Source organism: Canis lupus, chromosome 12, assembly GCF_003254725.2.
Source record: "Canis lupus dingo isolate Sandy chromosome 12, ASM325472v2, whole genome shotgun sequence".
Classification (NCBI taxonomy): domain Eukaryota; kingdom Metazoa; phylum Chordata; class Mammalia; order Carnivora; family Canidae; genus Canis; species Canis lupus.
Genome location: NC_064254.1, coordinates 2,901,195 through 2,925,801, shown reverse-complemented (window position 1 = coordinate 2,925,801; position 24,607 = coordinate 2,901,195). Strand labels below are relative to the sequence as shown.

The following is a 24,607-nucleotide window of genomic DNA, read 5'->3' as shown; positions in this document are numbered from 1 at the left end:
CACACACTGCAGGCAACATGCCCACTGCACTCAGACTCTGAGGACTCCCAGAGGAGAAATCTGTTGATATATCTAATAATTCTTGGAGGGGCTGGTTCAGGCTGCAACCACAGGGAGGCAGGTTAGAGTTCAGGGGATACCTTCCTCCTGGGGAGCAGGGAAGGATACAGGGATCTTAGCTTAGAAGCCACTCTGGAGACATACACCCCACACACACATACTGTCTAGACTTAAGTAAGGATGATTCTGAGAGGCAGATGCAAGAGACAGACCAACACAGCTGAGGAAAGGGAAAAATTTACTAGGATAAGAAGTCCCACAGGGATCAGATGGGGATGCCTTGTAGGCCCTGTTCCAACCATCAAAACCTGCCTCTTTGCACCCAAATCTCCAACACCCCAGGAAGTAGAGGAGACAAGAAAAGAGGAATGGGTGGTAAGAGCTGAGGTGTTAGGGGAAAGTGGGTAGGCATAGATTTGCAGTGACAAGATGGGGAGTGAGGCAGGGACAGAGGATGGCCTGGGAGACAAATCACAGGGATAGATTTCAGAGAAAAGAACGCAGAAATGAGAGTAAATTCCTGGGGACAAGGGAATATACGAGAAGAGCCCAACTGGACATGGGGCAGAGGAAACGAGGTGCACCTAACAGGGGTATTTAGACAAGGGGATCATGAAGGACAGGTGAAGAGGTGGTAGAGATATAAGGGAGCTACCAGATAGAACAGAGGGAGAGAGAATGGACCAGAGAAAGGACTGATATGAGGGAAGGACAGAGGGGGACTCATATAAGGAACGGACACCATATGGGGGGAAAGATATAGGTGAGGGACACCAGAGGAGGGAGGGGGGAATGGTAATAGGGACTGGAGGTGGGGGAGGGGGGTAAAAGTGGTGAAGTGAAGGGAGCGGATAGGACCCCAGGGGATACATTTCACTGCTCAAAGGCCTTAAGGAGGGTCAGAGTCTAGGACAGGGTCCTAACCTGTCCTCTACTTCCATCACTCAAATCTTACTTCTATTGCCCCCTCCCCCCTCAATAAACACACACATAATTTGGCCCTCCCCCTGCCCTGGTCTATCCTCCCCCAGCCCATTCCCTCTCTCCTCTCTTCCCTCCATCTGGACCCTCCATTTCCCCCACCCCCCACTGCCTCCCTCTCTCTCCATCTGGCCCCTTCTTCTTTCCCTCCATCCTCCTCTCTTCTTCAACCCCCTACCATCCTCTGAGCCCTTCCACCGTATTCTACCCCCCATCTTCTTTGCTTTTTTCACCCCTATGTTTTCATTTCTCCCTCCTAGCCCCTCTCCTAAGACTCTGTCCTCCTATTTCCTTAATATTTTCCTCATCTCTCAGCTCCTACCTCCAAATTATTTCTGCAGCTCTTCCCCCAACCCTAGCCTTCTCTCTTCCCACCATTTCTGGCGATCTATTTCCTCTTCATCATTTTCCCCTCAGCCCCCTTCAAAGCCTGTTTCCTGGCGCCTACGGCCCCTAGCTACCCCTACCCTCTGGCCTCCAATCTCTCCTTCCCCACTGCTCCCATCCCAGCCTTCCCGGTCCTCTCTCTCCCTCCATTTCAGCTGCTCCCCTCCCTGGCCCCGGCTCTGCTCCCCCCCCCCCGCCCCTGCCCCTCCCCCTCTTGCCCCCCCCCACTGGCCCTCCCCCTCCCCTCCCCACCGTACCTCTGAAGGGGGCATAGGACATCGCGGGGATGCTCCCCCGATGGATGGAGGCGCGAGACCTGCTCATCAGGCCTGGGGGGGAGGGGGCGGGGGGACGGGGGAAAAAGAGAAGAGAGAAAGAGGGGGAGAGAGAGGGGGAGAAGGAGGAGGAGGTGGAGGAGGAGGAGGAGGAGAGAGGAGGAGAGAGGAGCGGAGAGGAGCGGAGAGGAGGAGAGAGGAGGAGGAGGAGGAGAATAGGAGCCAACGGCAGCAGCGGCAGCCGGGAGAGAGGGGGGGGGCGGGGGAGCGAGCAAGAGAGGAGAGAGCAGGAGGAGGAGGAGAGAGAGACTCTGCGGCCCCCACCCCTACTGAGTGAGAACCAGAGAGAGAGACCCCTGACTCAAACACACACCAGACTGAGAGAGAGTACAGTTCTAAAGATGTAGACCTCAGATCCCGAGACTGACAGACCCCAGACCACAGATATCTTGTTGCCCACCCCAGGGGTGGGGATTAATCTGAGGCACAAAACCTGAAATCTAGAGGAAAAGAGACTCTGATCTCAGAGAAAAAAAAAAAAAAAAAAAAGACCCCGGGTCCCCCATTGAGGGAAGGGTCAGAGGTCAAAATATGAGTGTCCAGTTTCAAAAAGGTTCTCCACAGCCACAGAAGTCTTAGACTCTAGAATCAGACAGTGATTTCAGGAACCAAGATCAGAGACCTAGAGTCAAAGAAAAAGATGAGATCCAGATTCAGAAAAAAACAGAGCTAGAATTAGTTCTTAGGGGACTCAGATCCAGAGAGATACCAGACCCCAGACTTAAATCGCAGAGAAAAGAAACTGCAGACTCCGAGACTGATAACTCAAGAAAGAGACAGAGAAACTCCAGACCTGGGGTTTGAGGATGGGGAGAAGGCAGAGGGGCAGGGAGAGATATTCATGTAGCTCAGAGATGTTAAATGCAGAGACCCCCAAGCTCATAAAGAGTTTGAAAGACCTCGAGAAAGAGTCATCAAGCTCCCAGAAACACAGAAACTCCCAAAACAAAAAGGAAACTTGGTCTGGAAAAAGATCCCACTGCAAATACTGAAAGGCCCTACAGAGATCTAGCTCAGAAACTCCAAACCCAAAGACAGAGTTCAGGAAGACCCCATCCTCAGAGATGCAGCTATGAGAGAACTCTGATCAACACCCAGTCACACCCACCCAGCAGGTGGAGACCCCAAAACTTGAAAGGAGGGGGAATACTGGGTAGGGGGAGTGGCAAGAGGCTTTCCTCTGCTGCCTCCCTCCCACCGGTCTCTCCTCTCATTGGCCCCTCTCTCCATTTTTGGGTCACTGGATGTGCTTGGGCCCCAGGGAAGTTATGTAGGACAGGTCCTGGCTCCTAGGGGGATGGGTTAAGGGAAGGAGACCCAAGACTCAGAGGTACACTAGTCCGGGAGAGTTAAATAGGAGGGAGAGTAAGGGACAAAAGGACTATCACTGCTTCCTTGTGTCCTCCATAACCCCAACCCGAAGCCCTCTCTCTCCTCGGCTCCCCCCTTCACCAGTCTGTCTCCTCCTTTGGGGTTTCAATTAGGAAGGCTGAATTGCCCTCAGCCCCATTTTCATCACCCTTTATCCCACTTACAGGGTCTCACTGTCCTTTTAAAATGCATCTTTCCCACCTGACCATCGTCTTGCATTGCCCATCCCTGCCTAATCACTGTCCCCTGCCCAGGGCCAGCTGGCTCCTCAGATTATCGTGGTTCACCACCCAACCCGGCATGTGTCGTCCTGGCCAAAGAGGCAGGGGGCGCTCTCCACCCCTGAGCTTCGATCTTCTCAGACCCGCCCACTCTTTAAGGCCTCGGGAACAGCGCAGGGGCTGTAACTGGGCACACTCTGGGGGTTAAGGACGACTCCCCACGCCACAACCTGACGCATCTAGTCGGCGGGGTCTCCAGCCCCCTTTTCTAGCGCCAGGTCTCTCGTCACGTGGCCTGCGGGGCTGGCCTGTGATTGGCCTCCTCGCGCAGCTCATTGAGGCACGGCCGCCTGAAGACGACCGGCCCCCTCACGTGACAGTGGAACGCCGCTGCGGCTCTCCTCAGGCCGCAATTGGCTGTTTCCGGTTTACTCGGAAACGCGCGTGCCATTTCCGTGCACGTCTGCAGATCCAGCTGCCGATTGGCCAAATTCCCTTTCGCTCCTCCCCCAGCAGGAGGCGGGGCAAACCGGGCCCTGTGAGGGCCAGGATTGGCGGGCTCTGGGGGTTCGGGGCCGGCTTCTACTGTCACGTGGTGTGTGCGGTTTTCTTATCACGTGGGTGCTGCCCAGGTAAGAAGAGGCCGCTCTTCCTGGGTCTGGGGTCCCTTCTCGGCGTTCCGTGCGGTTTTTGGTATTCAACTCCCTGCCAGCGTAGGCTGCATGAGGGGAGGGCGGGCTCCCGCAATCCTGCTCGGCGGAGGGGTGAGTGACCGGCCCCGCCCCTTCCGGTCCTCGAAGCCTCGACCACCGCCCTCACCCAAAACCCTAGAGGTTGGCTCCTGAGGGGGGAGCGAAAGCCGAGTCTGCCTTAGTTAACCAAGTTTCTCTTCCAGCTTCAGGGACCTTTTCCTTCGGTGTGCAGAAGAGGGTGGGCAGGCCTGTCTATTCAAGGGAAGGGTTCCCGAGATGCGACTTCCTCGGGTACTTGTGGGGTGACACCAGGTTCATTTCGTGCTCTCAGGCCGCTCTGCTCCTGTCTCTCCTTTGGATGCCGGCGCTGTTGCCTGTGGCCTCCCGCCTGCTTTTGCTACCCCGAGCTCTGCTGTCCATGGCTTCAGGAAGCCCCCCGTCCCAGCCTTCGCCGGCTTCAAGCTCCGGCTATGTTCCCGGCTCTGTCTCTGCAGCCTTTGTCACCTGCCCCAACGAGAAGGTCGCCAAGGAGATCGCCAGGTGGGGGGCCTCAGTGTGGAGCCAGGAAGGAGGATCATGACGGAGAGGGTTGGGGGTGGGAAAGAGTGCGCTCCCTAGCTTCCTGCCTGATCTCGGGCTTTGGAACCCTGTCTCTGGGCTGCCAGTGCAGAAAGTCAGGTCATAGGGCGTTCTGAATGAGGCTTTGTCTTCACCTTCAGGGCTGTGGTGGAGAAGCGGCTGGCAGCCTGCGTTAACCTCATCCCTCAGATTACATCCATGTGAGTCAGGAGTTGGGGGGTTAACCTAATTTTAGGGGCTTATGGGCAGTACTTTTCCTTGAGGACAATCTTTGCTCCCTAAACACTCTCCCTAACCTTTTCAGCTATGAGTGGAAAGGAAAGATTGAGGAAGACAATGAGGTGCTGATGGTGAGAAACATTTTCCCATCCGATGAAACCTCAATTCCCTGACTCTCATCCCTCTCCCTCATCTGATATCCTGGAATCAACCCCACTCCTTGATTCAGTCATGTTTATCTTTGCCTCTTAGATGATTAAAACCCAAAGTTCCTTGGTTCCAGCTTTGACAGATTTCATTCGGTGAGAATTTTGACGTGGGTAGCCATGACGGTGTGGGGGTCGGGCACTTGCTGGGTGGTCTCGGGGTGGGGGCTCCTTTAGGTATATCTTTTGAGTGATCCCCTCCCATTTTTCCACAGTTCTGTGCACCCTTATGAAGTGGCTGAAGTGATTGCATTGCCTGTGGAGCAGGGGAACTCCCCATACCTGCATTGGGTGCGCCAGGTTACAGAGTCAGTTTCAGACTCCAGCACAGCCCTACCGTGATGAACCCTGTCTCTGCCATGTTCCTCTCATATACTTCAATGCCCTTGACTTCCAGGTGATGACTGGGCCCCTAATAAATCCTGTCTGTAGTTCACTCTGCCTTTTTCCTTGTCACATATGTGAATTTGGCTGGGAAGATTAGAAGTGCTTCTAGTCCCTGGTGTTCTCATCTTCCAGAATGACCCAGGGCTGCTAGATTTGTTTATTTACCTTTATTTCAATCATACAGAGTCTGGGACCCCTTATCATTCCCCCCCTCCTCAGTCTCCGTCCCCAGGGGTTAAATAATTTTAAAAAATATTTAAAAAGCTGTAACAAAATAACATCAAAGGAAATAGGAAGAGGGATGGAGGAAGGGTCAGGAATCGGGAAGGGAATAGAGAAGAGAGAGCCTCTTCCCCAGACCCCTCACCTGGATTCCAGCCTGGGCAGTAGGGAGAACTATCCCCCTACCTCCCCAGGTACATCCCAGCTGTAGGTGAGGTCAGAGGTCAGGGTATGAAAGTGCCGGTGTGTGTGAATGGGGAAGTAGGCAGAGGCAGGCTGTTCAGAAGATGCCCCCACCTCCCCACTCAACCAGGTACTGCACAGAACCATCAGGCCGTACTCTCCGAGCAAGGACCCGGACAGGGTCCCCTCGGGATAGGTAACCAACCCCACCTCGGACTCCTCCCCCAGTCCCAGGAGACAAACTACGGCACAGGGGAGAAGGGGGTGCAGAGCGTCTAGGAAGACCTGGGGAGGGGGCTGGGACTGAGGAAGATGAGGCAGTCATCGAGTGGGGGGCACTTTTAGGGATGTCTGTGGGGAAACCAATGTGAAGTTCCAGGGGTGACCTAGGGAGAGAAGGCAATCGTGAGTCCAGATGCTGATAAGGATGGACCAAAAACGGAGCTGACATGTGAATCAGAGGCACCAAGATATCACATTAGAGACTGAGGAACTTAAGAGCACACAGGTGAAGAGGGGTGGCACAGGTAAAGGGGTAGAATCTCACCTGTCTGGGGGTTCACCATCCCCAGAGGTCCCTGCGGTGCTGGCAGAGGGGTGGAAGGAAGCGAACATCCGGATGGGACTGCTGGGTTTAGGGAGGGGGAAAGTCAGGACCCGAAGCAGGGGAACAGGATCCTCTCCCACGAAGAAGAGCAAAGCTCAAACAGCCCCAAGGAATCCCCATCCCCAGAACACTAGAGATCCAGACATTGGTTCTGGAAGTATCTCTAGGACAAGAAGTGGGTAGCCAAGTGGGAGACGGACAATAATTCTGGGTAAGAAAGTCCAGAAGATGTAGACAATCGAAGGAGAGATTCTAAGGGTACATGCATCTGCTTGGAATGAGGAAGGAGCACTGACCTGGGCAGGCAGCGGGCGTCTGTGGGCCGGAAGTTGTAGCCGCTGCTGCCCTGGTAACTCTGGTTAGGGCTGGGGGATGGTGGAGACACTGAGGCCTAGAAGAAGGAGCAAAGGACTGAGAGGGAATCCTTGATTCCTTCCCACACCACCATTTGGCTCCACGGGGGTGCCCCTGCCCCTGTACCTGCAGTGCCCTCTGCAGACGAGCCCGCTCCCTTTGCTCCGGGGGCTCGGGCTGATTGCGCACTGCTGAGGGTGGCCCCAGCTCCTCCATTTTCCCCTTCTGCCTCCTCCTCAGGGGCTCTGGCTCCGGCCTCCGGCGCTTCCCCAGGGGACGTGAGACCCCTCCCCCAGGGCCCTGCCCTGAAGGGAAGCTGTAAGAGGCCTCCTTATCCCCCCAGCCCCCTCCCGGACACCCCAAAGACCTCCCCATATCCATACATATGCCTCCCTCCATTAATACCCTGAGAACTTCCCCATCCTCCCTGGACCAGTGACCTGGTGGGGGCTCTGTCTCCAGTAAGGGGCTCCACAGGGGGAGGGATCCGAGCATGGAGACCAAACAAGCATTTCCTCTTCTTAATCTCCCTCCCTGAAATGAAACTGGGGTGAGAAAAGAAATGATATAGGGTCAGTGCCATAATAAAGGGCCCCTCTGATGCTATTATTCAATCTTTTTCAGAGATGATCTTCCAGGTGAGTCGCAGCCCCTTCCCTCCCAGGCTTCCATATTTGCGTCTGCATTTCTTTCTGAACCTCTTTCCAACTCACCGGTCTTTGTGGCTGTTGAGAGCAGAGAGGAGTTTGGAAGAACGTTCTCCCTTGGGGGTGTCTGAGAGCTGGGAAAGGAGAATGGGATCAGGGGAGAAGTAGTCCCTCTCCCTTCTCCCTTTCTCCATCCTTCCCTGTTCCACTCTCACCCCCAAAGCCTCAATACCCCTTACCTCCCCGAGGAGCAAACTGTCCCAATTCTCAGAGGTGAAGGGGAGGATCTCGCGGTCAAAATCAAAGTATTTTTTCTTACAGCAAACGCTGAGGTGATAGAGGACGAGATGGGCCACATCCACCCTGGAGAAATAATGATTTGTCAATACAAAAGCCTGGAGAGCCCAAGGTGGGAGGCTGGGGGTGCTGAGAGAGGAGCCATGTGGAGGTGGTGCCCACTCACCAGCGAAGCTGTAGCCTCCTGACCTTCTCAGGGCCACCCCGACACACACAGCATTCGAACTCGTAGAACCTGGAAGTGGGCGAGGGGGAGAGAGCGTGGAGGACTTATGAATAAGGATGGGGTGCGTAGGGGAGGTGAGCTTCAGAGGCTGGGGAGACATGGAGCTGAAGCAGCATGGGGGCCTGAGAGGGTAGAGCAGGGCAAGAGTATTCTCCCTTGGCTCCCAGAGAGCCAGCCCCATCTCACCTGTCCCCGTAGAGGAGCGGCTTGCTCAGACACTGGGTGCAGGCCTCATGGAACCACTGCAGGCAGCTCTGGCACTGCAACATTTTCAGGTTCCACCTGAGAGGGAACACAGGACTGGTGACCTCCAGACACTGCCCCGACCTGAATGGCCCCAAACCCTACTCACCACCTACTTCTGCTTTCTTCAGCACTCCCTTCATCCTATTTTTTCTCCTTCATTCCCCAGGATCCCCCCACCCACTCCATCATTCATTCCCTCCCCACCACTCCTCCACCCCTGTCCCTCATTTACTCACTCCCCAGGGCCACCACAGTAACAGTAGCTCTGCTGTCGGTTGCTCAGATGTCCAGCGTCCCAGTCTAGCCCCTTTAGTCCATATGGCAGTGACAGCTTCATGCCCAGCATGGCCCGGGCATAGGGGCCCTTCTTCAGTGCACCCCCCCTCTGCAGGGAGGAAACAGGCCACCTCAGACGGGTAGGGAACAGGAAGGCTTGGGAGAGGTGGTGGGGGAGGCTCCCACAGAATGGTGACCTTACCTTGGTGGCAATGGCAAAGACACACTGGCGACAGACCCAGGATGTGCCCTCTCCCTCTCCAGGGGCTGGGGCTCTTGGAACGTGGCAGTCCTGGTGATAAGCTGAATAATGATAATATTGATGGTAGACCATTTATTGCACAATATACCTGTGTGTGCTAGTGACTGGGATAGGAGGAGTCTGGGCCACCTCATTTCATCTTTGACTGTGATCTGGCTGCAGTAGATAAGTTACCCTTATTTTACAGGTGAGGAGACAGGCTCCTAGGGGCTTGGGAATTTGCCCAAGGTTTTATGGTTAGTAAAGGTGTATTTGAACCATCCTCTGTCTACAAAGCCCACACCTCCTGATTCCATGGCTATTTCTCCCTGTGCTGGAAGAGAGGTTACAGAGTTGAGCAGACTGGCCAGAGCAGTGGCTTGGGGACTCAGCCAGGACAGGTGGCCTAAGGATCAGTGGTGGAGGGAAGACTTAGAGGCAGCCTGGAAGGTTCAGGGCAAGCTAGACCATTTAGGTATCCTGCCCTCTCACCGTGGCGACACTTCTCACAGCTGACCAGCCGGTTTCCAGGGACCACAGTCTCAGAGCGACAGACACAGCAGAGGAGTTCCTCCCCGGGGAGGGCAGCTGTGAGGGAACAGTGTTGTGGGGCCTGTCCTTAAGCCCCCTTTACATCCCCCAAGCCAGGTTTCTGCTTTCCACAGCATGCATATATTTGGGCCTCTAAGGTCTCACCAGGGCTAATGTCTTTCCATAGAACCAGAAACTGGGAATCGTCCTCAAACTGGACCAGACACACCTCCCGGGAACTGTCCACCTGGAATGGATGAGCACAGGAGATGAAACAGGAATCGGAACTACATAAGGAGAATGGGGGGAAGGTAATAAGTCAGAAGTCAAAGGTCTTACTTTCTTGATGGTCCCCAAGTATAGCAGTCCATCCGTCCACCTGGCCAGCACATCTTGACCCTCCCAAAGTCGAGGCCTGGGGCCTGAGGTGGGAGCAGGGGAGGCTGGGTCCCAAAGTGGGGGGGCACCAGAGCGGCTCAGCCGGGGGGGCTGTGCCATTGCATCCTGGGGGGGGGGGCTATCCAGAAGTGGGATGGGAGAAGGTTATGAATGTTGAGAAACTGTCCCCATTTTTCTATGCCTCAAGGACTCAAGCAGCTGTGCTACCAGTCTCCAAATATGAAATACCTGGATAGGAAATCACACAGCACCCCTCCCAAGCTTCATGACTCCAGCTTTTCCAACTCTGGTGACTGGCTCTCCTCTCCCTAACACCCCCCACCCCCCAACCTAGTTCTCTAGTTTCCCAGCTTCCAGAGCTCCCCTGGGATACTGTATCCTGGCCTTGAGATTTTAGGAGGAATGATGGTTGCAGAAGCAAAGGTTACCATTCAGTTTCTACTGTCACCTTCTGTTTAGAGATACTGTAATTGGGGTGTTCTGCTACCCAGAGAATGTGTTTTGGGAGCTTTTCTGGAAATGTTTTCCAAATTAGAAACGGCTGCCTCCCCGGGCCCCTGTGTCTCCAGAACAATAATCCCGATGCCAGGTTATGGCAGGTCACCCTCAAATACGGGGCTCCCTGTCCCCCGGGTTAGATAACTTCCTTGAGTGCCCTGGGAGGGGGGCGTGTCCCAGTCCCGGTCTCTACTCCCCAGGACAGCGAGTCCGAGAGGGGACTTGAGTCAGCCCAGCGCGAGCTGATGCCTGGGCGGCGAGGCTCTCCCGCCCGCGCCCTGCGCGCCGACCCCCGGCTCCCTGCCCCCCCCCACGGGCGCCTCCCGCCGCCTCCTTACCAGTGACAGCTGGGGCCGCCGGGAGCCGGGCAGAGGCAGACGTGGGAGACCGAGGCGAACCCCCCGCGCGGGGAGGGCACGTCTGGGCGTCGGAGGGCGGGCAGGCAAGGGCCGGGGGGTCCCCAGGCCCAGCCCCTCCGTCCCGGCAGCTCTGGGGCGTATGACGCAGCAGCCAAAGCAGCGGCAGCGGCAGGAGGAGGCGGCGGGGGGAAGGAGGGGAGGGGAGGGGAGGGACAAACCGGCTCGGGGGGAGGGTAGTGGGAGGGGAGGACTGAGGGGAAGGAGGAGCCGGTGGGGGGGGCGGGCACCACCTCACCCCACCTCCCTCACCTCCAACGGGCCTGGAGGGCGCCGAACGGGTGGCGGCCTCCCCACGGCTGGGGCGGGTGGAAAGTCAAGACCCAGTGCGAGAGGGAATCCCTGCAGCCCCTTCCTCGGAGGGAGATCCGCCCTCGGGGCAGCAGGGAATCCCCCCCTTCCCCGCAGCTGGTCTCCAGCCTGGCCCCCGCCCCATGCCACATCCGTTAACTGCCCCCCCAACCTCCATGGTCACTCCAAGTCCCGCCCCTCGGCCCCAGTTCACGACCCCGCCCCCCATTCACCCGTCCCGTCGCCCCCGCCACGCCCTCCTCCCTCGAGTGCCCCGCCTTCCTCCCGCCTTTGCCCCGGCCCCGCCCTCCCCGTGGTAAGTCTCCCCCCGCCACACCGCCGCCGCGCTTCTGCGCATGCGTGACCCCTCCCGCGCGCGGCACCTGGGTGGACCGAGCCCCTCCTTTGCCGGGCGGTGGCCGTTGGCGGTTGGCGCGAGCGAGTCAGCGGGCGTGCAGCCCACCCAGCGCCTGTAGGGCGGGTACACGGACCGGGAGAGCTAGTAGCGAGGCGGTAACGCCGCCGAGAGCCAGCCAATGGGCAGCGGGCGGGCCGGCCCCGGTTCTTCGAATGGGACGGCAAGGAAAGAGCGGGAGGGAGAGCCCGCAGTTTGCAGGAGGGCTCGCTGGCCCGGCCTCTGGACTCGGGCTTCCACTTTCCCGCACCCACCAGACGAGCTCTCCGCGTGGAGCTGGGTGGCCTGCGGCAAACCAGTGACGGCGGTCGGCCAGTGGGCACATCTCCTAGAGGCGGACAACCAGGGTAACCATCTAGTCTCCAGGAGATAGCCAGGTAGAGAAAAGCTGAAACCCTTGCTCTGCAAAACACAAATACTCGGCAGAGTAGACGATCCACAGTTCCCATTTTTACAGATACGGGCCATTGTTAACAAAACCTTTATTTAAAGAAAAAAAACTTGTTCTTTATTTGATAGACCCAGGTCACAGAGCGCCCCTCCCCCCAACAAAGCATCCTTCAGCGCCACCCCCACCCCCCCTTCCCAAACAGAGGATCTGGATCTGTCTTCATTTCCTGTTAGCCTGGGCCGTACCAATAACACACTGGTTCACCTGCGGGCAGAGGTTTTAGAATAAAAATATTTTGTGAGTAACCAAAATAACAGTTTTCTCCAAGATCACCCCCCACCCCCAATATTGGGGCTGCCCTCAGAAAATACTAAAACAAAGGCTCTGAAGGCAGATTCAGCCTGGTCTCAGTTAAGGTTAGGTCTATGCCCACTAACCACACCAGGACTGGAGGAAGTGAAGAGGCCTGAGAAGGGATAGAAGCCACACACAGGAGCAGAGATAGATGGAGCCTCCATTTCCAGCAATACCATGGCCCGGACACCCCAAGCCTTCCTACCATTTAGTTGTTAATAAGTTAGATAGAACAACACTCCTTTAAGAACAAAGGCTCCTTGGAAAATAAATGATCCCAAGTCTACGCAGGATAGGTACAAGATGAGTCTAGAATAAAGACTACTGGGTCCTGTCTAAAGGACACAGGAGCCAACTTAAAGGAGCTCCCATTGGCCAATGATGGGGCAATCTGAACATCAGAAGGAATAATGACTATAAAGGATATATATCAAATCAATAAGCATCTGCAAAATGACACCTCCCAAACCAAAACTCACTTGGTCACCTTTGGAAGTTGCCAAGACATCAACTTCTAATACTGAAAATTGATAAAGAATCCTACAGGCATCACTGGGTGGCTCAGCGGTTTAGCGCCTGCCTTTGGCCCAGGATGTGATCTTGGAGACCTGGGATCAAGCCTCCCTGCATGAGGCCTGCTTCTCCCTCTGCTTGTCTCTGTCTCTCATGAATAAATAAATAAAATCTTAAAAAAAAAAAAAAAAAAAAGAATCCTACATTTATCCTGCCTTTGCTGCTACATAGACTAGATTTCAGAGTAACCAAATAAATGGCAAGGGAAAAATTCTTTGTAGAAGAGACAAGACTAATAAATGTAAAGTTACTGAGAAAATTAAACTCCTTGATGAAGTAACAAATCTAGGTACGATCATTATTCCAAAAATCACTAAGTGAAATCATTAGGTCAACAGGGAGTTTTCAAATGGTCACAAGCTGGTAACACCCAAATCTGATGATTTTTAATTCATTTAAGAGTAAAGCAATTCTAGGGATCCCTGGGTGGCGCAGCGGTTTGGCGCCTGCCTTTGGCCCAGGGCGCGATCCTGGAGACCCGGGATCGAATCCCACGTCGGGCTCCCGGTGCATGGAGCCTGCTTCTCCCTCTGCCTGTGTCTCTGCCTCTCTCTCTCTCTCTGTGTGACTATCATAAATAAATTAAAAAAAAAAAAAAAAGTAAAGCAATTCTAAAAAAAAAAAAAAAGTAAAGCTATTAGATATTAGGTGACTTCTGATGCAATGAAGTGTACTGTACCGTTTCAAGTTTTCTTGTCAAGAAATAAGCCTGATTCAAATCAAATTCAAATCCAAGCCCTTAAGTGTACTACTAGATAACAAAAAGTATGGAAGGAGGAGGAAGCAACTGACCAAAATCCAGAATATGGTATTTTCTATAAGACAAATGACCCTATTTCTTCAACAACAACAACAACAACAAAAAGACATAAAAGGAGGTGAGATTATTACGGATTAAAAGAAATTTTAAAAAATAAAAGAATTAAAATGAAATGGGTGGCCCTTGCTTTGATCCCAATTGGGACAAACCTAATATGTTAAAGACATTTCTGATACAATCAGGTAAAATGTAATAACATAGTAATTTAAGGATACTAAAGAGTTTATGGTGTTGGCTGTTAATGACGTTGCTATAACTTTAATTGAACTTGCAAGATAGCAAGGGAAATCCTGATCAAAGCAGAAAATCAGGGCAGGGTACCTAGGGAATGGACCACTTCTATGGCAGCAACCAATGCTTATTGGGGAGAAGACCTGAATATAGCAGAAGGGCACACCTGCCCAGAGATCCTAAATAAAGCCAGAACCCATCATAGGGCTATCCCTTTGGAAAGGAGCAGCCAGAGAAAAAAATCACCCTCCAGAGACAGACAGTAAAGAAACTTTACTGAAAGGAGCATAAGTCTCCTAGAGAATTCATGGCATGGCCTTCTATTTAATGTTTAAGTGGGTCTTGGAATCTGGATTCACTCTACTCGGAATGGTCTGAAAAACTTTTTTTTTTTTTTTTTTTTTTGAGAGAGAGAATGTGTGCACATGAGGAGCAGAGGGTAGAAGGGGAGGAAGAGAGAATCTTAAGCGGGCTCCATGCGATGTGGGGCTTGACCTCATGACCCCAAGATCATGACCTGAACCATAATCAAGAGTCGGGCGCTTAACCAACTGAGCCACCCAGGCGCCCGTATCCAAGTCTCTTATGATCCAGCAATCCCATTTCCAGGAATCTCCCTAGATAGCTATAACTGAACAAATACAAAATGACATCTATGTATAAGGTTAGTCAACGTGGCCTTGTTTGTAATAGAGAAAAGAGTGGAAACAACCCAAGTGTCCAGTAGAGGGAACTGGTGGATAAACTTTGGTGCAGCCACACAGCGGAGTCCTAGGCAGACATCAAAATAATGGGGTAATCTCTGTGTGCTGGTGGGAGAGTAATCCCAGGAATGTCTGTTTAGCAAAACAAAGTACAGAACAACATACATATATGAAAAAATAGATGTCTTCTATATAAGAGGTAAGGGAATAATATGCATGTTGCTTCTATTTGCAAGAAGAAACACTGAAAGGATAAGTAAAATGATAAATGACAAAAATGACTGCCTCTACCAGGACAGGTAGGGAGAATGGGGTACACACGGGAGATGGTAAAACTTCCATGTTGTGCATAGCTTTTATACAGTTTTGACCTCTTAACTACCTATTTTTAAAAAATAAAAACCCCAAAACCCAATAGCTAAAAATGGATTCAGAGAGGTAGTGTCCCAGATGCCCGGCAAATGTGAATCCTTTCCAGATGAATGTGCCCTTGGCCTAAAGGACTGAATGGATCCCTAAAGGGTCAGAATGGAGAAGCCTACAAGCATCCAGGAGTCCTGACAGGGCCTGGGCCTGGTGGTAACTGCACCTTGGAGGCAAAGCGTAGGGAGTTGAGGGACTCAGAGACGTTCTCTTCTAGGGGAGAAATGTTCACGAACATGAGCCTGTAGAGAGAGAAGTGGGAGCCAAACCCCAACATCAGTGGCTGGGTGGAGCCTGCACCAGGTTCCCACTATTTCCCCTTTCCCACCCCTGATCCCAGCCTCACAGTCTCCAGCCAACCCCTTCTGTCTGTCCCTTTCACTCACATCTTAGCGCTGCCACCCAGAGAGTTCTGCAGCAGGTAGGTGAGTTTGCTGTTCCGGTAAGGAATATGGGACTCCTAGAGGGTTGAAGGACATAGGTGATTAGGATAGGAGCACCCCAACCTACCCCAGGTCCCACTGGCCCTCATCCCCATTCCTACCTTGTTGCTCAAGGCCATGATGACCAGCCCCAGGGTGGACAAGCTGCTGTTAATGGCTTGTGTTTCCCGAAGGCGTTCCCGCTCCCCAGGGCCAAGGGCTAAGCTGGGGTCTAGCCGCTCACTACCAGCCAGGTCCACAAGGTTGAGGGAGGCCCCACACTGCAGGCCTCGTCCGGTGTGCTCCCCAGAGATCTGCAGCTGGAACACGCTGTGACTACGAGATGATCGCTCATTCTGGGACGTGCGGGCCACTGCCCGGTTCTGGTGGGCCAGATGGAGCAGGGCCTCCACCTGGGGTGGGGGTAGCAAAGGGCAAAAGCAGGCTGGGAATCAGCAGACAGCTATGTCAGTAGCAAGGAACCAGAGCACCCTAAGCTTTCTTTCTAGCCACTGAAGAGGCAAAATGACTAAGTAAAATGCACGGTGTGTCTGAGAGTACCAAGGAGGAGAATAAAGCAAAGTAACGAGTGTGTGAAGGTAGGGTGAGGGTTGCAATCTTAGACAAGATGGCCAGGGACAGCTTCAGTGCCTGGAGACAGCAGAGCGGCTAGAGCTATAGTAGGAATGAGGCCTGAGATGCGGTGGGTGGGGGCCAGGAAGCCTTCGGCCACATGCACCACTCTACCCCCTCGTTCCCAAAGGCAGACAAATTTATCCTGTGGCCCATAGGCCAAAACTGATGTGACCACCCACCCACGCAACCTGCCCTTCCTCCATCCTCCCACTCTCTCCTGTTCCTTTTCCATCCACCTGCACCTTGTGCCCCCTCCATCCGCTCTTCCCCGTTCTCCAGCCCCAGAGGCCCTCAGTCCTTACCTCCTTCTCACAGGAGACAGGAACGTATCGGGCATTGGTGACAGTAAGCTCCTCACTCCCAGGCCCTGCCCGGCGGATCTCACACTCCCCGCCCTGGCCCTTCCGGGGCCCAGTGGCCAGCAGGTCTCGGACAGTCTCATTATAGATCTCCACGTAGCTTGCCACAAAGCTGTAGGTCCAGCCCTGGCCGCCCAGCTCCTGGGCCACGGAGAAGAGGTGCCGCAGGGCCCGAGGGATCAGGCCCTCCACCTGGGGGTCTCTCCCAGGCCCACCCTCCATTGTGAAGGTCTTGCCACTGCCTGTCTGGCCATAGGCAAAGATGCATACTGGGTAGCCGTCCAGGGCTGACTGGACAAGCATGGCAATCTCCTCAAACACTTCATCCTGCCCACTCCCTGGGGGGAATACCCGGTCAAAGGAGAAGTCGTGGCGGGTGGCAGGGGCTGGCGCCCCACTCAGGGTCCCACGGCGCTCATCACACCGGGAAACGCTGAGGCGTGTGGGCAGATCAGCGGGCCCGCCAGGGCCAGAGGGAAACAGGAGGTAGCCAGGGGGTGGGGTGGGCTCCCCTGGAAGGACAGGGCGGACCCGGCAGAACACGCGGATGTTGCCTTTGAGTTCCTGTAGCTGGTTGTGTAGTCGCCGGCGCTCCATCTCTAGCCCGTGGAGACGTTCTCCTTGCTCCACCAGGAGGGCCGCCTGGCTTGTGGCCTCCTGGCGCAGAGATGCCACCTCTGCTTGGCTGCCCGACAGAGCTGCTTCTGATGCCTGCAACCGCCTCTGTCCGGAACAGAATGGACAGAGAGAGTGAGACACTGAGGAGTAAGGACAAGTCACGATGATGTGGGGTGGTGGCGGTAGGGTGGTCCCTGTCCCCAGGGACTGAGTCTGCCAGGGAAAGAGGTAAGAAAATAGGAACCAGGGTCCCAGATTAGGGAGTGCTATGGAAAGAGCCAAAAGGGGCACAAGGACAATGATACCCAAAAGTATAGGAATACGCCAACAAAAAGACAGAGAATGGAAGGAACATTCCACAAAGAGGGAAGTGCATATGCAAACTGCCCCAAACAGATGATTAAATCATTTGATAAATGACAAGTAATTCCATCTAGTAGGGAGAAGTGGGGCAGAAAGCAAGATACAGGAGTGAGCAGGGGTGGAGAAGGACAGAGGACAGAAGGACAGAGGAATACTGCTGGAGAGGTGGTCAGGGACTCCCAACCCCCAGAGACTTCAGGGTAACCCAGAAAGGTGGGCTGGCGTTTGCTGAGACGATGGCCCTTACCTCCTGCTCCTCCAGCCGGGCAGCCAGTCCCCTCCGCTCCTCCTGCAATTCTAACTGTTCTTTCTGGAGCTCTCGCAACAAGCCCTCCTGTGTGCACTGCTGCTCTTCCAATTCCAGGACACGGGCCCTGAGGCTCCCCAACTCCTGCTGGCCCTGCTCAGCCTGGGCCTGCACCCTGGCCAACTCCCCTTCCAGTGTCCTACACTCTGCCCCCCGGGCCTTGGCCTGTTGTTGGGCCTCCCTGAGTTGGTCCTGCAGCTGTTGGTTCTCCTGGGCCAGTGTCTGAGTCCTCTCACGGCAGCATTTCAGCTCTGCATTTAGGTCACACAACTGACCCTTTAAGTCCCAGGCCGGACGCTTGGTGGGTTTCCTCCCTCCCACCATTGGAGGGGCAGCTGCTGAGATGGACATAGAAAGGGCAAAGGTCAGGGAGGTCGTGGCTTTCCCTCTCTGCCCCCCTCCTAGCCTTTAAAGCCTCCACACCTGATGCTACATCTCTTTCCCCTCCAGACAGGGAGGGAATCAAACAGATTTTTAGGGGAGTCCTCACCACCTCTTCTCTTCCCGCTCCTAGCCTCTCACCCAATGGTTATGGCAGTCACCTACCTCCAGGCTTCTGGGCAGGAACAGCAGGGCCCGATTTCTGATTCTTCAGCACTAGAGAATTGGAGAGTGAACATAAGGAATCACAGCACCAGTATCCTTCTACCTCCATCACCCTCCCTTTCCACATACTCCGAATCTCTTCCCAGCCCCCACTCTGAAGCACTATTACCCGTGGCAATCGCTGTGGAACATCGGGGTCCTGTCTTCTTGGGAACTTTTGGAGCTGTTGGGAGATGGGAGCAGAAAAAAGTAGAACAATCAGTCTCAGGATGGCATGAGCTCTGGCTGGGCCAGGGGCAGAGAGATTGCTTTCTCTGAGGGTGAGAAATAAGATAACTTCCCTCATCCCTGAAATCTGGCCAGCTTCTAAAGATATCCCTCCCATGACCAGAAATTACTCAAGACACCAAGGAGTAAGTTGGACCAAGATAAGCAAAAAGAGCAGGGAGCAGAACTGGGTTAAGTATGCTACCACTTATAATAATAAAATGTTGGAGAACATGTCCAGATTTGCTTGAACATTCATAAATTGGCCCTGGAAGGGACAAGGCAGTTGTCCCTGGGGAGGGGAACTGGGTGGCTGGCAGACAGGGGTCGGAGGGAAACTTTCCACTGTATAATGCATTTTGTGCGTTTGGAATTTGGGGGTGGTGGGCAGAGGGAGAGGGGGAGAGAGAACCCCAAGCAGGCTACACACCCAGTGTGGAGCCTGACACAGGGTTCCATCTCATGAGATGGGAGACTTGACTTGAGGCGAAATCAAGAGTCGGATGCTTAACCCACTGAGCCACCCAGCCCGCCCCTTGTGCCTTTGTAATTCTGAAACAAGTGAAACCTATTACTTATCCAAAATTAGCTAAAATTGAAAGAAAAGAAATAAGTGAGTTGAAGAGCGCTGGACTTTCATGCCCTTGGTTTCTGCCCATTCATAGAGCCCACCTGTGATCTGGTTTTGTGTCTGTGTTCTTGCAGTGAGGGCTGGTGCTCTGGATTGGGATGTGGCAATTTTAGTCACTGTATCCAGTCCTCGTGTCCTTTTCTGGAGGTAGACAAGAATGGAGTCCATTTAGTCTCTCTCACTGGCTTAGACACACTCTCTCTCTCTCACACACACACACACACACACACACACACACGTGCATGCAAAGCTTTCCAAACCCAGCTTACCTTCTCAGGCTCTAAGGCATCCTCCATCTGGTCAGGCCCCCTCTTAAACCTTGTTCCAGGGAGAGGCAGCCGAGAAGGAGCCTTGACCAGGGGTCTCTTCAGCTCTATGTTCCCCCTCACTTCCAACAAGGGGGACCTCTGCTGGGAAAAGAGAGACCCTTCAGACAACCCTTGGAGCCCAAAAGTCCTAAGAACTCCCCTTCCTGTTCTAGCCTAATTATCAACCACCATCAAGTACTGACTGAGTACCTCTCGTGTACAAACCGGGGCCCACGGATTATGTACCAGCCAAAAGGCACAGATAGAAGTGCAACATGATGCAAAAGAGGGAGAAATCTCTACGGGAAGAGCTGGACAGACGCTGGACCTCAGCTAACTCTCAGGGTAGTACCTACACAGGCAGAGAGAAATGGACACTCTTTTCAGAAGGCAAAACTTCAAACATGCACATGATATATGGCTGGGAAATCAACAGGCTCTTTCAGCTAGAATGTAGGATCACAGTTAAGGGAGAGACTGGAAAATGGGTAAGGCTGAAGACTAGATGATGGGAGGAACAGGTAACATTTTATTTTTATTTTTATTTATTTATTTATTTTGAGAGGCTCCACACCCAGCAGGAGCCCCATGTGGGGCTCGATCTCACGACCCTGAGATCAATCATGACCTGAGCCGAAACCAAGAGCCTGATGCTCAACTGAGCCACCCGGGCACCTCAAGCGGGTAACATTTTAGAAATTGTTTTAAATGCTTCATCTGTATCAACTTAATCCTTATAGGAGCCCACTGAGAAGGTGCTATTATTAGCCTTATTTCACAGATGAGGAAGGAAGGCATCTAGAGGTAAAATAGCTTATCTAAGTTCATCAGTGAGTAAAAGATAGAGCCACGGTTAAAATCTAGACAGTCTGGTTCTGGAGGCCATGCGTGTCTTTAATGCCAGGCAAAGGAGTTTAGGCTTTAGCCTCATTTATGTGGAGAACCAGATATAGTTTCTGGTCAGGCATGTGAAAAGTATACAAAAGAGCCTACTTAAAAAAAATAGAGTTAGGTCAGCCTGGGTGGCTCAGCAGTTTAGTGCCGCCTTTGGCCCAGGGCGTGATCCTGGAGACCCGGGATTGAGTCCCACATCAGACTCCCTGCATGGAGCCTGCTTCTTCCTCTGTCTCTCCCTCTGCTTGTGTCTCTGCCTCTGCCTCTCTCTCTCTCTCTGTGCGTCTCTCATGAATAAATAAATAAAATCTTTTTAAAAAAAAAAGAGTTACAAGTAGGCCGACTTGCATGAAGAGAACTAAGAAGCAGCATGACACATGTACCACCAAAGTACAGGTATTGGGCGGGGGCAGTGGGAGAGATCCTCTCCTAAGCACTGCAATTTGGTGCTTAGAGATTATATTATGTCCACTCCATGGCTACTCTCGACTAGGGTGACCAACTATTCTAATTTGCCCAGGACTAAAGGGTTTCTCAGGACAGAGAACTTTTCCATGCTAAAACCAGGTCCTTAATTATGCAAACCCTGCTCCTATCTGACCATCAGGAGAGTAATATGTATACAGATCAATGTTTAATCTTCACTATAGTTAACTTTTAATTCCAAGGCTAGTCTCTCTGCCCTTTGGCTCACTTTATTCACTCAATACTCTTAGTGCTCACTATGCCAGAAAATGATTTGGGTTTGGGAATAATAGATGTTATCCCTGCCCTCAAAATACTCAGGGAAAATGGAGAAGAGAAGCATTTTTAATATTTTTTTTTCAATTTTTATTTATTTATGATAGTCACAGAGAGAGAGAGAGAGGCAGAGAAGCATTTTTAAAGAGATTATTAAAATTTTACTGAGTGGTATCATAAAAAAAGTATACCCCAAGGAGGGAATGAGCATGTAGTTCAGATGCGGAGAGTGTCAGAGAACACCTCTAAAAAGTCTTTTTAGGCAAAACCTGGATGATGAGAAAGACTTAGCCAGGGGACCTGGGCCAAGGAGGAGCCTCCCAGGCAGAAAGCAAGGACGGGTGCATGCAAGGATGCCAAGTTGTTCTGTTCAGCTGACACATGGAGTGTGCATGGCAGGCAGTATGCCATGATAAGGAGTCTAGCATTTACTGAAGGCAAGAGGGACCCTGATGGTGGTTTTTAGTTAGGAGAGTAGTAAGACTAGATTTGTACCAAAAAAGTAGTGTGAAGCAATGTGAAGAAGTAGATGATGAGGGATATGACAGGTAGAGAAAATTCATCATTCCTTTCTTCCTTCATCCAATAAGGATTTGTTGCACTAAGATTTGTTGCAAGACTGCTCTGGACCAGACATTGTTCTAGAAGGTGAGGTGAGTGTAATGAACAAAATCCCTGCCCTTCCAGACAGGTTCCCTGTAGGGAGCCTGATGTGGGACTCGATCCCAAGACCCCAGGATCACCCGAGCCGAAGGAGATGCTCAACCACTGAGCCACCCATGTGCCCCTCAAAGGTTTGTTTATTAAGGACAACTCCAAAGAGTACAGTATTAATTCTCTTCCCATCTGTGATATAGAGCCAGACACAATGACTCCCAACTATCCACAATGAAAAGCATAAGAGAAATGCTTCCCTTCCATGTATACATCAGACTCCAGTCCTTCATCTATCTATTGGGAAAGAATCCTATCAATCCTTCCATTTCTCCTCTACACCATCAACTTTTCACTCTACTGGATCATTCCTATCTGTATTATAACACATGCTATTATTTCTTCCAAACTGAAAAGAGTTTCTTGACTCTGCTTTACCTGTCAGCTTTTTGTTACTCTCTGCAGCAAAACCCTTAAGTGTTCACTAGAATATTGACCATGTCCAGATTCTCTCCTAAACTCATCCCAATCAGGCCTTCACTCTCACTGTGTCATCAAAACTACTCTCCTTGAGGTCACAAGTACATTGTGTGTTGCTATGTCAACTCTGCATCTTCCTGCTTCTTGACCTATCACAGCATTTGATAGAGCTGCTCACTCTCACGTCCTTAATACACTTTCTTCATTGAGCTTCCAGGAGACCATCCTCTCTTGGTTTCCCCATCTCTCACGGCAGGTCCTCCTCATCTTTCCAAACTTTAATGATGGTCTTTCTATTCTCTATCCACATTCCAGTGCACTCTCATCCATACGCTGACAACTCCAAGATTTATACCTCTAGCCCAGACCTTGTTCCTGAACTTCTATGCAACTACCTTCTCAATGTCTCCACTTGGAAGTCCAATAAACGTGTCAAACTTACATCCAAATGGACTTTCTAATGTCCAAATCCCTTTCGAACTTGGTCCTCTTACAGCTTTCTCCATCCCAGTTGATATATATCTTTCAGTTGTTCAAGCCAAAAAATCCCAAGTCTTCTCATTCTCTTACATACCACATCTAATGTCAGCAAAGGATGACAGAACTGACCACATGTTACTACTTCCACTGCTACAACCCCGATCCATGTCAGCATCACCTCTCAGGTTATCATTCTCCACTGGTTATCAACTGGGGGTGATTTGACTCCCTAGGGGGCATTTGATGAGGTCCGGAGACAGTTTGACATTGATTAGGTGGGAGTTGCTACTGACATCTAGTGGGCAGAGGCCAGGAATGCTGCTACCATCAGACCATGTATAGGACAGCCCCTACAGTAAAAATGTCAATAGTATGGAAGTTGAGAAAAACTGCTGTATTCCTTCCTAACAGTCCTCCTTGTTTCTTTCCTTACCCTTGATGTTTACTCTCAGTGTGGCAGCTAGAGTGATCCTCTTAAAATGTAAGACAGATCTTACCTGCTTAAAACCATCCAAAAGTCAAGGGCCTCACAACAAAGCCCCAACAAGAAGCAATGGGGTCGACAATCCCACTCTCCATGCTCTGACTTCCCCTCCCACAATTTGCCCCCTTGCTCACTCCATTTTAGCTTTTGCTACACAATTCTTGAAGGACTTTGCTCTAGCAGATTCCCTCTGCCTGGAACGCTCTTCCCTCAGTAATCACTAGCCTTTGTCCATCATCTTGTTCAAAGCACTTATTCAACTTTCATCTTCATAATGGAGCTTACTAAGACCACCCTATTTAATACTGTATCCTGCAAGTTGGCCTCCCCTCCTCTTCCTTAATCTGCTCAAGTTTTTCCTTCTGTTCATAGCATTCATCACTTTGAAATAGAGTTATGTAACTTATATTTCCTGGCTCCCCACAGAATGGCAGCTTCTCATAGAATGGCATCTGTAGGGACGACAGGGATTTGTCTTGTTTGTTGCTGCATCCCAAGTATCTACCACTGTGCCTGGTACACAGTAGGTGCTCAGTAAATATGAGAAGGCTTCTACTGTTTTTCACGGTCACATCATACTCATCTGCTCTTTAGCTGTCGGGATACAAACAATATCTCTTCAGTCTGAAACCTGCTTTGGGTAAATCTGAATGTGAAATACTAGCAAACAGAGGATCCAGGCAGGAGCATTTCTCTGGCACCAAAAGTCAATACACTCTGGCTGTCACACATCTCTCTCGACTGGAGAGGGGAGGCTGCTGATGGTTGTGAAGTGCAGTAGGGCCACCGATAAGAGAAGAAACTAAGTCCCAGGGGCAGAGATCTCTGTAAAACCTGACGAAGGAGAGAGAATGAGGAATCCTTCAGTTCAGATTACCGCATTCCCTCTATCCCCTTCCCGCCCTCCGAAGCGACAGCAACCGGAGAGAACAGGAAAGATCATCAGCGCGGATTTGGCCTCAGGCACCACTTCCCCGAGGGAGACGGAATCTCAGAACTCCTCTCAATCACACACTGCAATCGCTGGCAGGAATGGAGAGGTGGGTACAGAGTCAGATAAGCCCGAGAATTCGAAATCGAAAAATCCTGGAGACATCAATCAGAGCGGGGAGGGCTGGCAGACGTGCACCCCGACGCCCCGGGGCTGCTCCCAGCCCTCTCCCTCCCGCCTGTCCCCTGCGCGAGGACGCACGGGCCTCTGCTCTCCACGAGGCAGGACCGAGGCCGGCCGGGGGCCGGGGGCTCGCCAGCGTCGCGGGCAGGAGACCCCTCGCGGCCCTACTCACCTGCGGCTCCATGGCCAGCACCGGCCCACACGCGCCAGGGGCGCCCGCCGGAAGAGGACAGGGCGCCGGGGCTTCCGGGACCCGCGTTCTCTCGCCGGCTTGCGACACAAGCCACGCGTGTGCGGGGCTCCGGGGCTCCCGACCGACGCCACACCCGCCACTTTTGAATTCCAACCGTCGCCACCCTTCTCACCTCCCTCCGCACGCAAGGGCCAATCGTCGCCGTCGCCACGGCCGAGACCAATCGCAGCGCCCCCTGCCTCTGGAGGCCACACCCCGCCAGGCCGGCACCTTCCCCTTCCTGCTTCGCCGGCGCGCGGGAGGCAGGAGGTTAGTCACACTTCCGGC

General features: G+C 52.5%; 4 protein-coding genes across 27 annotated transcripts in view; 1 reads left to right on the top strand and 3 right to left on the bottom strand.

The window, feature by feature from the left end:
- The window catches only part of SYNGAP1 (synaptic Ras GTPase activating protein 1), a 33,602-nt gene extending 29,882 nt beyond the window's left edge, over positions 1-3,720 (bottom strand). For 4 of the 8 annotated variants that reach the window (XR_003124617.3, XM_025418423.3, XM_049091998.1 and 1 more), the window contains exon 1: positions 3,586-3,718. Coding sequence is in view for 6 of the 8 variants with exons in the window: in XM_025418423.3 (XP_025274208.1) it covers positions 3,586-3,691 (106 nt within the window). In the remaining 2 variants the exon portion in view is untranslated. Of the gene's footprint in view, positions 1-1,685; positions 1,859-3,585 lie in introns of those variants that run through there. The other 4 variants (XR_003124616.3, XM_049091997.1, XM_049091999.1 and 1 more) reach the window with 4 other exon arrangements.
- A 113-nt stretch (positions 3,721-3,833) lies between these two features.
- On the top strand, positions 3,834-5,487 carry CUTA (cutA divalent cation tolerance homolog). 7 transcript variants are annotated; one of them, XM_025418439.3, is made up of 6 exons: positions 3,834-3,987; positions 4,379-4,587; positions 4,767-4,826; positions 4,931-4,976; positions 5,098-5,147; positions 5,267-5,487. In XM_025418439.3, the coding sequence occupies exons 2-6, from the start codon at positions 4,406-4,408 to the stop codon at positions 5,391-5,393; spliced, it is 465 nt and encodes a 154-aa protein (XP_025274224.1). In that variant the 5' UTR covers positions 3,834-3,987; positions 4,379-4,405; the 3' UTR covers positions 5,394-5,487. The 7 variants fall into 7 exon arrangements, with proteins under 7 accessions (XP_025274224.1, XP_025274223.1, XP_025274227.1 ...); XM_025418438.3 differs by having other exon boundaries at positions 3,961-4,119; XM_025418442.3 differs by lacking the exon at positions 3,834-3,987 and adding an exon at positions 3,995-4,048.
- A 103-nt stretch (positions 5,488-5,590) lies between these two features.
- On the bottom strand, positions 5,591-10,635 carry PHF1 (PHD finger protein 1). 6 transcript variants are annotated; one of them, XM_035697972.2, is made up of 15 exons: positions 10,504-10,635; positions 9,608-9,785; positions 9,434-9,515; positions 9,230-9,325; positions 8,699-8,799; positions 8,457-8,605; positions 8,161-8,256; positions 7,915-7,983; positions 7,691-7,814; positions 7,518-7,585; positions 7,245-7,349; positions 6,931-7,120; positions 6,747-6,841; positions 6,391-6,471; positions 5,591-6,229 (listed from the first exon to the last, which is right to left on the bottom strand). In XM_035697972.2, exons 2-15 carry the CDS (start codon positions 9,764-9,766, stop codon positions 5,941-5,943), a joined length of 1,704 nt encoding a protein of 567 aa, XP_035553865.1. In that variant the 5' UTR covers positions 9,767-9,785; positions 10,504-10,635; the 3' UTR covers positions 5,591-5,940. The 6 variants fall into 6 exon arrangements, with proteins under 6 accessions (XP_035553865.1, XP_035553866.1, XP_025274205.2 ...); XM_035697973.2 differs by having other exon boundaries at positions 6,391-6,468; XM_025418420.3 differs by lacking the exon at positions 6,391-6,471.
- A 1,195-nt stretch (positions 10,636-11,830) lies between these two features.
- On the bottom strand, positions 11,831-24,607 carry KIFC1 (kinesin family member C1). 6 transcript variants are annotated; one of them, XM_035697956.2, is made up of 11 exons: positions 23,851-23,931; positions 19,202-19,339; positions 18,974-19,073; positions 18,204-18,257; positions 18,035-18,085; positions 17,429-17,826; positions 16,144-16,923; positions 15,328-15,618; positions 15,170-15,243; positions 14,950-15,025; positions 11,831-11,942 (listed from the first exon to the last, which is right to left on the bottom strand). In XM_035697956.2, the coding sequence occupies exons 1-11, from the start codon at positions 23,914-23,916 to the stop codon at positions 11,898-11,900; spliced, it is 2,073 nt and encodes a 690-aa protein (XP_035553849.1). In that variant the 5' UTR covers positions 23,917-23,931; the 3' UTR covers positions 11,831-11,897. The 6 variants fall into 6 exon arrangements, with proteins under 6 accessions (XP_035553849.1, XP_035553851.2, XP_048947966.1 ...); XM_035697958.2 differs by lacking the exon at positions 23,851-23,931 and adding an exon at positions 24,453-24,607 and having other exon boundaries at positions 11,832-11,942; XM_049092009.1 differs by lacking the exon at positions 23,851-23,931 and adding an exon at positions 24,260-24,446 and having other exon boundaries at positions 11,832-11,942; positions 19,202-19,342.